The sequence below is a fragment of the Monodon monoceros genome, unplaced genomic scaffold (genome assembly GCF_005190385.1).
Source record: "Monodon monoceros isolate NGI ecotype Baffin Bay Population unplaced genomic scaffold, NGI_Narwhal_1 Super_Scaffold_18, whole genome shotgun sequence".
Taxonomy (NCBI): domain Eukaryota; kingdom Metazoa; phylum Chordata; class Mammalia; order Artiodactyla; family Monodontidae; genus Monodon; species Monodon monoceros.
The window spans coordinates 14,776,829-14,791,142 of NW_021703774.1; the positions used below are offsets into that span (position 1 = coordinate 14,776,829).

At 39.4% G+C, this 14,314-nt stretch overlaps 1 protein-coding gene across 8 annotated transcripts in view; it reads right to left on the reverse strand.

Annotated features, from left to right (window-relative positions):
• The window catches only part of ESRRG (estrogen related receptor gamma), a 633,249-nt gene that overhangs the window by 15,693 nt on the left and 603,242 nt on the right, over positions 1–14,314 (reverse strand). For all 8 annotated transcript variants that reach the window (XM_029230491.1, XM_029230485.1, XM_029230489.1 and 5 more), the window contains one exon: positions 419–688. In XM_029230491.1, coding sequence (XP_029086324.1) covers positions 419–688 — 270 coding nt within the window. The remainder of the gene's footprint in view (positions 1–418; positions 689–14,314) is intronic.

Here is a 14,314-nt window from a genome sequence, read left to right on the forward strand (position 1 = left end):
CTACATATATTATTCCAATTACAAAATTTGCATTTTGGGGGAGCGGGGGAATGATTTGTACTTGTAACTCACACTTATTTTCTCTTGTGCAAACAAGACACAGGAGCTAATTTGGTCCTCAGTGTCCATTTACACCACATGCACATGAGTTTTTGCTGTGCCATGGTTCATGTTAGTAAGTGAATTAGGTGGTAGAAGTGTCACAGCTTTTAATAAACAAACAAAATAAAAATAATTCCCTTTAAGTTGATAGTTCTTTTCTTCTAACTTTTCACTAGAAAGCTACAATGACTATAATTTTGCTGCCTCAGAATTTACAACTGGGTCTAGCAAATCCCTGAAGAAGAAAGAAGTTAAGGGAAGGGGTAAAACTGACATATTAGAAAATGTAACAACGGGCCATTGTCAATATGCCAACCTGAATTAGCAAGAGCGATTGCTTTGAGGGTGACAAATTCTTCTTTCTCCAGCTTCATGCTCTTGTATTTCTTTACCAGCTGCAGGATAGCATTATTTAGGTCAAGAAGGCCTGCTAATTTAGACTGGTCTTCATCCATTATATAATCGTCTGCATAGACAAGTTCATCCTCAAAGGAAAGAGATCGGTACACGACACCAAGGATCAAAATTTCCATCCAAGCACTCTGCAGAAGGCTCATCTGGTCCGCCAGGGACAGCGTGGAGAAGCCTGCATGGGAAGATGGGCAGATCGAGTTACTTTAAAGCCATCATTTCATGATACAACGCTAGTTTCATACGGTAGTCGTCTTCTGCATCGGTGCTCAAAAATATGCTGAGCTTTGATTAGCCACTCTTAAAATTTCCCCTGATCATTTTGCCAATGGCAAAGTAAAAGTCACAAACCAGCTTCAACTTGTTGGCGTTTTCTCAAGGTTTTATAGACACAGCTGAGAGGAATATAATAGAAAAGAAGTAGTTTTGTTTCTTTCACTTGAGAAGGAACTACTGTGTAATGTTGAAATATACTTGATTTCTAGGGGAAGTCTTCATGACTGTCTTACAGGGAGTCAAACTTTCAACTACCTCATCTCTAAAAACTACTATTGATAAACACCATGAAAGTAAAAAACCAAAAGCCCCAAATAAAGGAAAACAAACAATGTAGGCCACAAAGCAGAGTGCAGTTTGGAACCATTTCTCTGTAACAGTCACAAGCACAGTGAGTATGGAGTATGCTTACACCCAAAAGAGCCTTCTTAACTGGGTATTTTGCCCCCCTGATATCTAGCATGAATTCCTTTTTAAAATGGTGATTATTGGTATAAAAGAGGGTAGAATCTTTTGTAGCCTGGCCTCCTCACCAAATAGAGAAGCCACAATTTATTCTTGATATTAAGATCCAGTTATTAAAAAAAGTTAAATATGGAGGCAACAGGGTGTGATGGACAGAATATGAGCAGAACCTGATCCTGAACTTAAATACTGGCTCCACTGAGCTACTGGCTGTTTCACCTCGAGCAAGACAATTTCCTTGTACCTTAATTTTTGTTTTGGGGAAATATAAAAGAAAACCCAGCAAAACACTAATATATAGTATGCATTCCATAAGTGCAGCTGTATGATATATTATTTTTATCTGAAATACCTGGATGACTGCTTCAATCCTTTACAAAAATCTGGTCTGTATTTATGCATAGATGTCTAAAGTCCCTTCTGAACTCGAGGAAACACAAGCAAAAGAAAAAATTAAAAAGAAAACGTGGTTCAAGAGGGAAAGATGAAGTAGTACAATTAAACTTACTTAGGAGTAAAGATATATATTTAACTTTTAGAGGAATTAGACCCAGACTCTAAAAGGAAGTCTTAGTGGAGAAACCTGATGATCAACCACATACATTTTCCTAAAAAACGAAATGTTTCTTAAAACTTCACTTTCATTTCCAAGGTTATGCTCAGGAATTCCAAGGGTGACCAACCATCTCTATGGTTTTTGAGGACAATGGGACCATGATTTAAGGTCCTGCTACCAATAATTCTACAAAAGGAAGGAAATATTAATAATGCAACTTGTGATATTAGCAACTACAGCATGGTAAAGAAAAGGAAATGACTTCCTGGCCCGCTGGAGAAAACTAGTGGTTTGCCATTTGGCACCATTAACTACAAGCGTTTAATAAAATCATCAAGAGGGATTAAGTCAAGCTTTTCTTAAGGGGTCTTAGGGCCTGTGTAAAAAGCATTTCTTTCATTTTTTTTATCAAGCCGCTTACATATTACTTAACTGATCTTCTTTTAGACTGGCTATGTCTTTTTTCCATTCTTTTTTTTTTTATCATTGCAATGTGAGGTTACATTAATAAACATCCTCTTGGCATTAGAGATGTAACAACTTTTAACAGGGATTCAAAAGAGAAGAATAATGATCTAATCTGAGTAGGTGTGGTTCCATTTGCTCTTGAGGTTGTTTTACAACAAACAAACCAAAAAACAAACAAACAATATTGCTCTTTTTTTTCTATTCCCCCATCGCAAGAAAAAGACTTCACGCAAATTCAAATATCTAAGCTAAGAAAAGGGGCTGAGTAGGACTTTCTTTTGTAAATGAAGCAGACGAAAACGTAATCATCTAGAAAGTTCCGAGCAGAAAGGGATGGGTATTTTCCATTTGCCTTCGTTTCCTTGTTCCTTTTCAGGCTCCCAAGCAGCAGTTTTTCTGCAGCAGATGGACAGAGCGCATAGCCTGCAGCACCTTCCTGTGACAGCCCTATTCTCCCTCCCAGACACTGCTGTTAGTAAATAGATTTACACATTCTCCAATCTCCACACATCTTTCTGCCGAATAATTAAAAGCAGGATGATTAGTTTATTGAGTGGAAGGAGGAACTTTTTTATTGAGGTCCATCCACGATTTTATCAGGGCCAGCACTTTTACGGCTGTCAGGAGGATGCAGGCCTCCAATTTTTCTTATCTGCCTGATTAATACAAACGCTGTTTCAGGACGCATTAATTAACAGATACAAATCTACGTTCTCATGGAACGATCAATACGGAGAAGAAAAGAGGCATCAATGTGAATTTAGTGCTGATGACGGAGAAGGCGCACTATTGACATTTACGCGCACGGATTTAAAGTTGCACGGGGTCCCCTTTGTCCCTGTGATTTACAAATGAACAATTTTTCAGCCATAACAATGTTTCACACATTTCTTGGGGGTTTAATTAAGCAAAAACAATAACATTTCATTTTTTTAGGTTGATCCTGCAATTTGATTCTTCTAGGTGGATGGCTCTGTGTGTGTGTGTGAGAGTGTACGTACACCAAACTCTTCCTTTCAATTGTTAATGAAATAAAAAGAAGGAAAAGGGTAAAGAAAAGGTTCTCCTTTTGGCGGGGGGGGGGGGCAGGTTGGGGAGCACATAAAGATGGATATAGCACAAAAGGTCTGTTGGATTGCCTCAAGTCTATTTCAAGCTGATTAGAGGAGGTATAATTTTTGCAAAACCATAGGGAAAAGAAGACAACCCATGCTTTACACAATATAAAAAAGTCTGGACTTTTTTATCACTTCTTGGTCTATAAATAGCTGGATTCCAACAGTTTAACCCTTTCCTCCCAAACCTCTGCAATCTAGAAACTGTCACAAAGAGCTGTCCGGCCCAAATGCCTGGATAACAGCCTTGTTAAACAGCCTTGTTATGAGCCAGCTGTGTTCACCTGAGCACTAAGGAGGCTGAATACCTAATCGAGATGATATTTTAATTCCTCAAAAAATTTCTCCCTGGCCTTGAGGAGTGCTAGTTCTATGTTACATTCATAAAGACACGTGGATAAAATGATAATTTTATCAGCAGTCCTGAGCAAAGTATAACAACCTAAGTGACCAAGATCTAGATGAAAATGTATATTTTAATAAACTGAGTCTAAGGAATTTTCTAAAAACACTATGGCTCCACTGGCACACGCATGCTTGCATCCAAATGATAATTACTTGTTTGTGCTTTTACTGGGCATTTAGTGGTGTTTTATAGCTCTTGGGCTACAAGTTCGAGGTCCTCAGCATGTATAACCTTTAGCTATCTTTGGAGAGAAACCCCCTTCCGAAGTGAAATAAAACATGCTTTGCAGTGGTGTCATTGGAACTTCATGTTTTGTACATCCCAGGACCTTAATCTTTGGTGTGTGACAGGTTATAGTTTTAAATGTTCAGCCATATTACAGCTTTTTAAAATACACTGGTATCATGGCACCTTTTTTCTTCCCCAGCTCCAGCCCATTCCATGCATATCGCTGACAACCCTGATCTCTCTTCATCTCCATCCTAGGATCAGTGCCCTTTAACGTATCTCAGGCATTCTGCAGGCAGAATGACTCGCTACCTTAACCCACAGTTAAATAGCGTGTTTATCTGCAATACAGTGTGCTCCAAATAAACCAGATGACGCTGGGGCATAACATCATTTGGAAGGATTGGAAAGCTTCTCAAGAGGCAGGTACCCCTGAAGTAATAGGCTGGAAGAAACCATGTTTTGTGCCAACCCTCTTTCCTTCTTCTACTGGAAACTTCGGAGGTTGACAGTGGTGCTATGGCACTTGTCAACCGCTTTTATTTATTTATTTTTTCTTAGCCCAGCAAACGGATGCACTCTGCAGTCAACTTACAAAAAAGGCTAAGCATTTGAAAGTGTGAAGGGCAAAAAATATCTGACGGCTAGTCTTCAAAAATACACTTTCATTTCAGAAAGCATAAATGTTTATTTCCTGAACAGAGTGTTGACAGAAATAGGCTGCCGTGAAGGCATTTGGGTTTAACCCCTGCTAAGCATTTTCTTCTCAGCTGCTTCCTTGAAACAGAACAAGGCTTTTACATCTTCAGGGTGTCTGTTAATATCACTTAATCATGGCACTGATTTGCCCGCCCACAGTTTTTTGAACTGTAGGGTCTCTGTTCCACTAAAAATGGACACTTTTCAGCAAATAGCATAGCATGCTAAAATTATAATTCTGTCATAATGACTCACTGAGATGACAAACGAAGTTCGCTGAGAGAAGCTGACTGAGCAACATGGCGTCAGCTAGATGCTTCTTCTCCCATATGAATAAACCTAGTGTGGACAGGAACTAGGGGAGAAGAGAGTAACAAAAGCACGAGAATTTGGTCTCAGTTATCAATAAACGCACAGATGCATAAGCCTTGTTAGTGATAAACTTTCTCTTTTTAAGTCAGCTGCTCTTCTCAAATAGCAGCAGACATATCATTTGTTCTGTGATTCACAAAACACACAGCTCTGGGGCTTGCAAAATATATATAAATGAAGACCTTTTTTCTCTTTTTCTTTTTTTTCACAGAGATGGACTTCACGGACTAGAACTCAGTAGAGGCTAGAGGCAAGCAACTACAGATGGTCCAGTGCCAAAGTGAAAGCTGGAATATCCACTTGGATCTACCAGCAGCATTTTCTTTAAACATTTTCTTTATGAAAGATGATAATAATTATCTCTATTATATTATAACATCTCCTTATTATATTAGTACCTAAGCATTAGATACAATACACACAATGCTACCCTTTGAACCTTTATCCTGTTAGCCTGACCCAGATGTTAATAATTGAGATTCAATAACAATTGGTTTGGGTGAAATGTAAGAATAACTGACAAAAATGGGATCACTCCTTTCTTCCCAATTTGATCATTTGTTTTAACATTTGTGGATTCCGTAAGATAGCTGTTTCTTTAATTCTGTTTTCATACTCCAAGTGGGGTTCACAGAGATTTTATGGAGCCATTATTTTAAAATAGTGGCTTCATGGGACAAATGTGAAAATCTGAAAGACAGAACTCAGATTCAAAAATCATATCTATGTGGGAGAACTGATCACCATCTATGTACAGTTTAGTATAAGACCTGGATAGTTGCGATAAACTAAAGAAGGAGAGAGTAGAATTGGACGGGTAGCATCCACCAGTCCAGGGCACCGTTATCACCGTTCACCGAGCTGACAGCTTTGACTGGCCACTGGCCACTCACACTGATTATGTGAACAGCCAAATAAGTTTGCAAGGGCACCGAAACTGGAAACATGCCCCCCTACCCCCATGGCACTGGTGAAATGCTTTCTTTCATAAGAAACAATTGTTTCTTATTTCCCAGTCCAGCTTGCTGGAAACATTAAAAGTGTAACAGCAGCTAAGGAAAAATATTCCCAGGTGGCAGCATAGGAAAGCCTCAAAATGATGATAGGAATTTTTTGTTGGTTTGTTTTTGTGAGTGGGCAGTTTTTAACAACTGCCAAGCTTCTTTGAAAAAAGGACCAGAGAGAGGGCAGAAGAATACAAAATAAGAATACAGAGAACATCTACAGGGAGGGTACAGCTTCTCTTTGCAAGTCCCACTTACCTACCCACTCTGAGTGCCTACAGAGGAGCAAACAATTCCCTTAGTCTTTCCCAAACTCCTTCTGACCTGGCCTCAACTTTACTTCTCTCCTTTCATCTAAACCAAGAAGAAAGACAAATTGTGGGGGAGCATGGAGGCGAGGATGGAGAAGCTGCTTTCAAGGACGGACATCTAATAGTTTTCTTTTCCTACAAGCTTTTTTTTTTTTTGTACTAGTTGAAAACAAGAAAGTTCTGCCTGGAAAACTCTCCTTTTTGATGTGACTTAAATTTGTTTGGCCATGAAGAAAAAAGGAAGGCAGCACCATATAATACAGGACTCTTAAAACAAAAATCTTATAAAAGGGTACTGTCAGTTTCACTTTGGGATCAGATAGATACAGAGGAGGGAAAAGCATCATTCTGAAGCAACATTTCTGATTTGGAAGAAAAAGAAACTGTGCTTGAATCTGCCTTGCTTTCCCCAGTGGGACTGGTCAAGAAATATCATCATCGTGCATTACAGGGCATGGACCAGTTGTCCAAGGAAAATCAGTCCAGCCTGGGCACCAGATGTGCAGGCACCATCCTCTTCAGGAAATTCCCAAGGAGTCTTTATCAAATTGGGTCTAATTCTTGATGTAAAAGTCAAACCTCCAAAATAAACACAAATCAACTCTGTCTTGAACTTTGGGGATCTATAAGGCTGATAGACATTTCCACAGACTTTTGAAGAGTATGTAGGAGACTTATAATGTCAAATACCCAAAAGCTAAGGGTTTACTGCTGTGGAGTGATAGATGAGGGAAGAGGCTGGTGTGGGGAGCAGTGACCTTGAGGTCGGGGGATCTGGGTTATGGTTCTACCCTCGCTACGACCAACGGTGTTAACTTGGTCCCTGCTGTAAGCGGACTTGTGGCCCTCCAAAAGCTGTTGGAATCCTAACTCCCAGGACTGTGAATGGGACCTTATTTGGAAACAGGGTCTTTGTAGATGATCAAGTTAAGATGAGGTCATTAGGGTGGGTCCTAATCTAATCTGACTGTAACTTCATAAATAGGGCGAAATTTAGACTCAGAGACAGACACAAACAGAGGGAAAACAACGTGAAGATACACAGGGTGAATGCCATCTACAAGCCAAGGGATGCTGGAGGTTACCCGAAGCTAGAAGAGAGGGATGGAACAGATCCTTCCTCATGGCGCTCAGAAGGAACCGACCCTCCAGACACCTTGATCTCAGACTTCCAGCCTCCAGACACCTTGATCTCAGACTTCCAGCCTCCAGAACTGGAAGACAACTGTGAGACAGTTGTTTCACCCATCCAGTTTGTGGTACTTTGTTATAGCAGCCCCAGCAAACAAATACAGACCCACAGCTGACTCTTCATCTGTCAAATGTGAAATGTGGACCAAACATCTCTGAAGGATCTTCCAGCTCCAATGCCATCTGACTCAGAATAACAAACTGAGAGCTACTTACATGAAGCACGAGGCTGTGTGGGTATCGGTGAGCACTTCCCATGAACATCGCTGGGTTGGGAGTAAGTCAACCTAGCATGGGGTGCCACCTCTGCTACCAACTAAACATGTGACTCAACTTCTCCGATTCCTGCTTTCTCATCTGTAAAATGCGAAGGTGGCAAAAATCTTCCACAGGTTTGGGTCTAGCCCTACGTTATTTAGGTTTCCAATGGTTCCACTGTAACCACTGACATTTAGTGCCTCTATGATAAGTAAAGCACCGTGCTCAGAACCATGAGATGATACAATGCCTGCCCTCTATAACTTTACAGTTTAGTAAAAGTAGATTAAAGCACAATGAGGAGAAGTAGGTAGGCGCCATAAAGAATGATCAAAGTGAATGTAAATGCAGAGGAGGAAAGATGGGTGTTTGATTGGACACATCCTCCCAAATGTACCCAACACTTTCTCTCCTTTTCTTCCTCCATGGTTTTGATTTGGGCCCCCATCTTCTCTTTTGGGATACAGGGACACCAAAATCCTTATGTCTGGTGTTTCCTTTTTCCATCCTACCTGTGGCTATTCAAGCATTCTTTCAAATATGAAATCTAATTATGCTATTCGCTGATCAAAACGCTTTACTGGCTTCCACTTCTGAAGGACAAAACTGAAACTCTCTGGCACAATATTAAATGTCTTTCACTACGTGGTCCTTCTCTCCCTTTCCTGCCATACTTCCTGAAAAATCCTCCCCTGGGAAGTCCTCCGTAGATGGCTTAACACCTTGAAAATTGAGCCCATTTTCCCAACCCCAATGACAAACCCCACAACTTCACTACTTCCCAGATTAATGGCATCACCATCCACCAGCTGCCTCACTCCTAGCCTTTCAGGGATCTGTCACCAAGTTTTCTCTTTTGGTAGTGCCGACATCAAGTGCACACATTTCTTTCCATCCCTACTGTCCTTATCAGTGTTCCTGTGTAGCATCCAGGGGCATTGACAGTTGTAAGTTGTAAAACAGGATAGTGGAGCTCAAGGTAAAGACATAAGCAAGTAAAGGAGTGGGTGTGATGATGTGCTGCCTAACAGGTATATCTGTATCCTCAGTGTGTTCCATGATCTCTAAGCTCTTAACAGTGGAGACCTCCTCTTCTTTGCTCCCTGCTATATCCCCAGCACCTCCATCACTGCCTGCCACATAGCATGTGCTTAATAAATATCCCAAGGAATGAATGGAGAGAAAATTCCTTAACAACTCACGGACTGGCTTTCAACAAGAATGGAAGGCTAGCAATAATATTCCAGAGAAATAAAAATTCCAGATACCAGGTCCCTCTCCCTCTCCACAAAAATATTTGAATGCTTAACAAAACAACTGCCTAATGTTTTTTTCATAATTCAGCAAGCGTTTATTAAGGCACCGATTATACAAAAAGCTCTGCTTACAAGTGCCTATATAGTATATAGGATTTTCTCTGGAGCCACTTAAACTCTGATAAAGTCCTGCCTAAATTTCTCAACCTCAGCCAGTTCTTTTTTAATTTGTAATGAAAGTTGACATTTTAATCATATGGCCTAACTACTTCCTCCTATATTTACAAGCAACTATTCATAACAGATTCTGTGATAATGTCATGACTTTTTTCTTTTATTATTTACAAATATCTGTAATTAATTTCTCTACTTTACCTTAGTTGTATAATTATTTTGACAACGTGTAAATTTATTATCTGGAGCTGGTATTTTAATCCTCTGAAATCCTAACTTAGGTCAGGAACGAAAGAAAAAGCTCACTGCTTCTTTCTACTTGCAGGAATAAAAATCTGTATGTGTACAGTTTTTACATAAATTCTTAGGAGACTCCAAATCTAGCTTTGGTAAAGTCCAAGTAACTGATAAAGACACTTTCTACACTTAAAAAAAAAAAAAAAGGCAAGCAGATTGAGAAATCCTGTATTTTTTTTTTTTTATCATTATGGGTTTCCTCTTCCTAAATCAAAAACAGCAAAGAAAAGGCAATGCAATAAAAATGCATTCACATGCGGCATCTCCCTTTCAGTTCATTTTAGAACAATGGGTTCTCACTAAGTAAATACTCACTTGTCAGAGGTATCTGCAACATGACAGCCATTGGGCAGCAACGAGGGAGCGAGATGGCTTCCCACTTTAAAGCAGCAAATTAGACATTTACAGGGCTTCCCCGGTGGCGCAGTGGTTGAGAATCCGCCTGCCAATGCAGGGGACACGGGTTCGAGCCCTGGTCCGGGAAGATCCCACATGCCGTGGAGCAACTAGGCCCGTGAGCCACGACCACTGAGCCTGCGCGCGTCTGGAGCCTGTGCTCCACAACGAGAGGCCGCGACAGTGAGAGGCCCGCGCACCGCGATGAAGAGTGGCTCCTGCTTGCCACAACTAGAGAAAGCCCTCGCGCAGAAACGAAGACCCAACGCAGCCATAAATAAATATAAAAATAAATAAATAAAAATGTTACCATTCTTTAAAAGAAAAAAAAAAAGACATTTACAAACAGCGAAGATGGTACTCGTTGGTTATGACCTTTCACTGTGTCTGTACAAGTAGGTGCTAATGTAATTTAAGTGCCATTTAGACGTGTTTCAGGTTTATCAAACTGGTTTGTATAGCCATTCTTATGTAATAATTTTGAAGGGGAACCATTTCCACCTGCTGTAGGAACAAGAATAGCTAGAACCAGCCCTGTGCAAATATCTGGGCAAGTGAAGGAGGATCATTTACGTTAAGAAAAATCAGGTTGGACCTTGAGGAAATCAAGCAGAGGGCTAAAAATATTTTTAATAAGTCACGTAGTCCGTTCACATTATTTTTGTGTGAACTTTGTTTTACCATTTTTTGTACGTAGCTATTTAGCTGAGAGTTTGGATTAATGGGCACACAAATTATGTCCCTTGGAGACCAAAATTCTTCATTTAGAATAGAAATATGGGAGGAAACACAAGACGAATTTTGCTAACATAAATTTTCAGATCAAAATATATCTTTTCTTCACCATCCAAAGTTTTAATAAACTAACAAATAAGTTATTAATAAAGTATGTCATTTGTCAGAGTTTAGCAAGAGAGAGCTGTGCCTCTAATCCTGTTTAGAACTGTTGGAAAAACAATCCCAACTATAATTTGGGGTTAACTTTTTTTGTTAAGCAACACATTATTGGCATTTTTACTTTCCTTTATAATTTCTAATATTTGATGTTTAATCTGTGTTTCTGACCCCAAAATATAGTTTAAATTAAAAAGAAATTTTTGTGAGTTTTTCTTTTGCCCACATGGAATGTAATAACTTTTTTAAAAAGATGAACTGCTTCTCGTGGGAACATTCAACCATTAAAGGAAATCTATAAATAGCTACTTAGCCATGGCTACTTTGTTTTGTTATTTGTGACATAACATAATATTCTTACATTGAAGAATCTAAAAGCATATTCCACATATTGAATAAAATAGGAGTAAGCTGTTGCAGTAGATAAATATATATATATTTATATACATTAAATAACTCAGTTTTATATACATATATATATATATACATACTATATACATATAAAACTACACAGAGTTCATATATATATGAATGAGTTAATAAAATGAAAAAATGAGAAGGGAAGGAGAAATGGTCAACCCACCCTAATCGGATTTTGAATTAAATGCTGCCTATCCAAGAAAGGTAAGTGTTCAAAGTTTCTCCCAATGCACCTGCTTGCATAAATGAAGGCAGAGTTGCTGCCTTATGGCTCAGGGTATTTAGTCAAAGGAGTCTTTTTGTTACCTTTTTCCCATTTGTGAAGGCCACACCTACACACACGTGAAGGCACAGAATGATGGTGGCATTGTGAAAAACTGGGTGATTTCCTGAGCTCACCTAAAGATTTGCAAATTTTATTTCAGCTACCAAATTATAAAAGAATAGAGTTGTGATCATCTTGTGTGCTTTCACTTAAAGGACCAAGAATTGATTCTCTCTGGGATCTCTATGAGAAAATCACTTCTAATGTCTATATTAATTTTATACAACGTGCCCTCAAATCTTTTCAAATATACCTAATTAGTCCCTTGATATAGAAACACAAATTCCAACAAGAGCCCTAATTATGAGAGACTTGTTGTTTGTGGAATTAACATTAATTTCTCCACTTTTCTCACATTTACTACCTACAAGTGAAGCAGAAAAAAAGGAAAAAAAAAGAAAATCCTTCAGGTGTGCTTTTCTTGATCTTCCCCAAGTAGAAAGGTACTACAACTCAGTGTCTCCAACATATGCCCTGGAAGGAAGAGAGGCAGAAAAAAACCAGACCCAGGAGGTCTTCTGCATAAACGCAAGTTAAAGGATTTACAGCTCAGGCCATTAAAAACAAAGTGTCATATGTATTGATGAACGAACTTAGAAGAAATATGTTCTCCATGAGATGCATGCCACAGATGTGAAATTATAGCACCCTGACCCTGACCCTGACCCTAGAAATCCTCACTATCTATGCTTAAAGACCTGGGCATAATTTGTGCTCTGGACAGCATGGAAAAACAGCAACTCTGAATTTCTAGCCCTGAGAGTTCGGTTTAAAGTCAGGCTCTCACAATATTTTTCTCTGGGGCTAATGAAGATCTGTTTACAAATATTTACTCCCAAGTTCACGGCTGGTGTTTGCTGGCTCAAGCCGAGCTAAGTCATTACGGCTTTGGTACAGGATCCACTGGGGAGGCTACCAGTTATCTTCTCATTGACAACAGAGGCAACCCCTTCGATTCCTCTCTGCCTCCCCTTCTTCCTCTCTACACTGCCCCCCCCCCCGATTTGGATAACTGGCCAAGTTAAAAAGAAACGAAAAACGTGAAACAACACAGCTCTTGGAATTTCTCAACCACATGAATGCAGAATTGTTATCAGTCGTGAAATGCTGCCTGTCCTATTTACCACGGATACATAATATACAAACCAAACCTGCAAACCTGCACCTCCTATAATAACTCTTTCGAGACACTCTTCCATTCAAAAGTAGAATGGAGGAGGGAGATGTAGCTGCCGTAAAAGGCTCTCACATTGTAATTCCTCTCCTCCCGAAATGAACGAGAGCACCCACTGCACAGCCTCCCTGTCTCCCTGCTTTGATCTGTTGGGAAGGATATTTATCTTTGTATTCACTATCTCACCTCTCCTCTTTGCTGTGACCAATCCCTTTCATGTCACTGAGATCCTGCAAATAGATCCAGGAAATCCTAGAAATTCCTGTATGAGGTTGATTCAAGGAAATAAGCAAAGGGTTATTAAATAAGAGTTACCATCCAGGGATGAATCTTGTTGGAAGTTGCACAGTTTCCTAACTCCATTTGAGTAGCATTAAGGCTACCTCTGCAGGCAGAGACTCTTAAACGTCTGCAACAGTCCAAAATGAAAGAGGGGGGGAAAAAAGGAAGAAAAAAAGCTGCCTGATTCTAATACACCTAATTAGCCATCGGCAGACTCTTAATTGCATACATTAGGATGATTCCATAGTGGAGATTAATTCTAAATACACCCAAGCAGCTGGTTAAGATGCCATGGATTACAGTGTGGACTGTACTTTTCCACTTAATTAGATATCAAAATTAAGCAGCAACAAGCATTTTGACATAACGGGGATCAAGCCGCTGCTTGGTATCCCAGAGCTGCACTAAAATGACCGCTAAACAGAGCCGCACAGATGGAGAGATATTAAATGCCGCACTGGAAAGTAATTTCAAATAATAAAATATCAATATTTACATTTTAATTACCCCTACTGAGAGCCGCTCTGTCATTTTCACTATTGCCGACGCAGCAAGGGGTAGTGAAATGACATTGCAGCTCTGGCTGCAATGACTATTTTGTTTCCATTAAAGAATGACAAGTGTTTTAGAGCCAGTGACACTCGGTGTGTGAACAAGAATGACAGCAGATCAGAAAATTCCTATTAAGGGACTAAATGCCTCAACAAGAGAATTGACTCTGAGCCACAGCTCTTCCTTGAAGCACATAATCCCTTCCAAATTTTCTGCTGAAAGTTTATTATTGGGGATGCCCAAGGGAAGTTTTAGTCTCCCATGAAATATTTAGATCGGAAAACGTTATATGATGATTGCCAATTTAAAAACAATAATACTTGACGTGAACAAATATCCAGGAGTTTTGTGTAAATCACAAAGATGTTGGGGGTTTCTTTTTAAAATTTTCTGTCATTGAAATTGACAATACCATTGATCACATTTCCTTGGAACGTATCTATTTCCTATCAAATACATGGATGAAAGCTTGGGATATGGCTTAGAATCATCATAATAAAAATGCTGGGCTTGTTTGCCCTGGGTTTTCATTAGTATTTGGTTGTAGGCAGCCATCTCGATCACAGTTTTCTTGACATGGAAAATAAAGTAAAAACGGGTCACAATTTGTATGGGTAAACGCATACCCATGTGCATGGATGGTACAGATTTTTCTTTAGCTTTTATTATTATTTAAAAATGG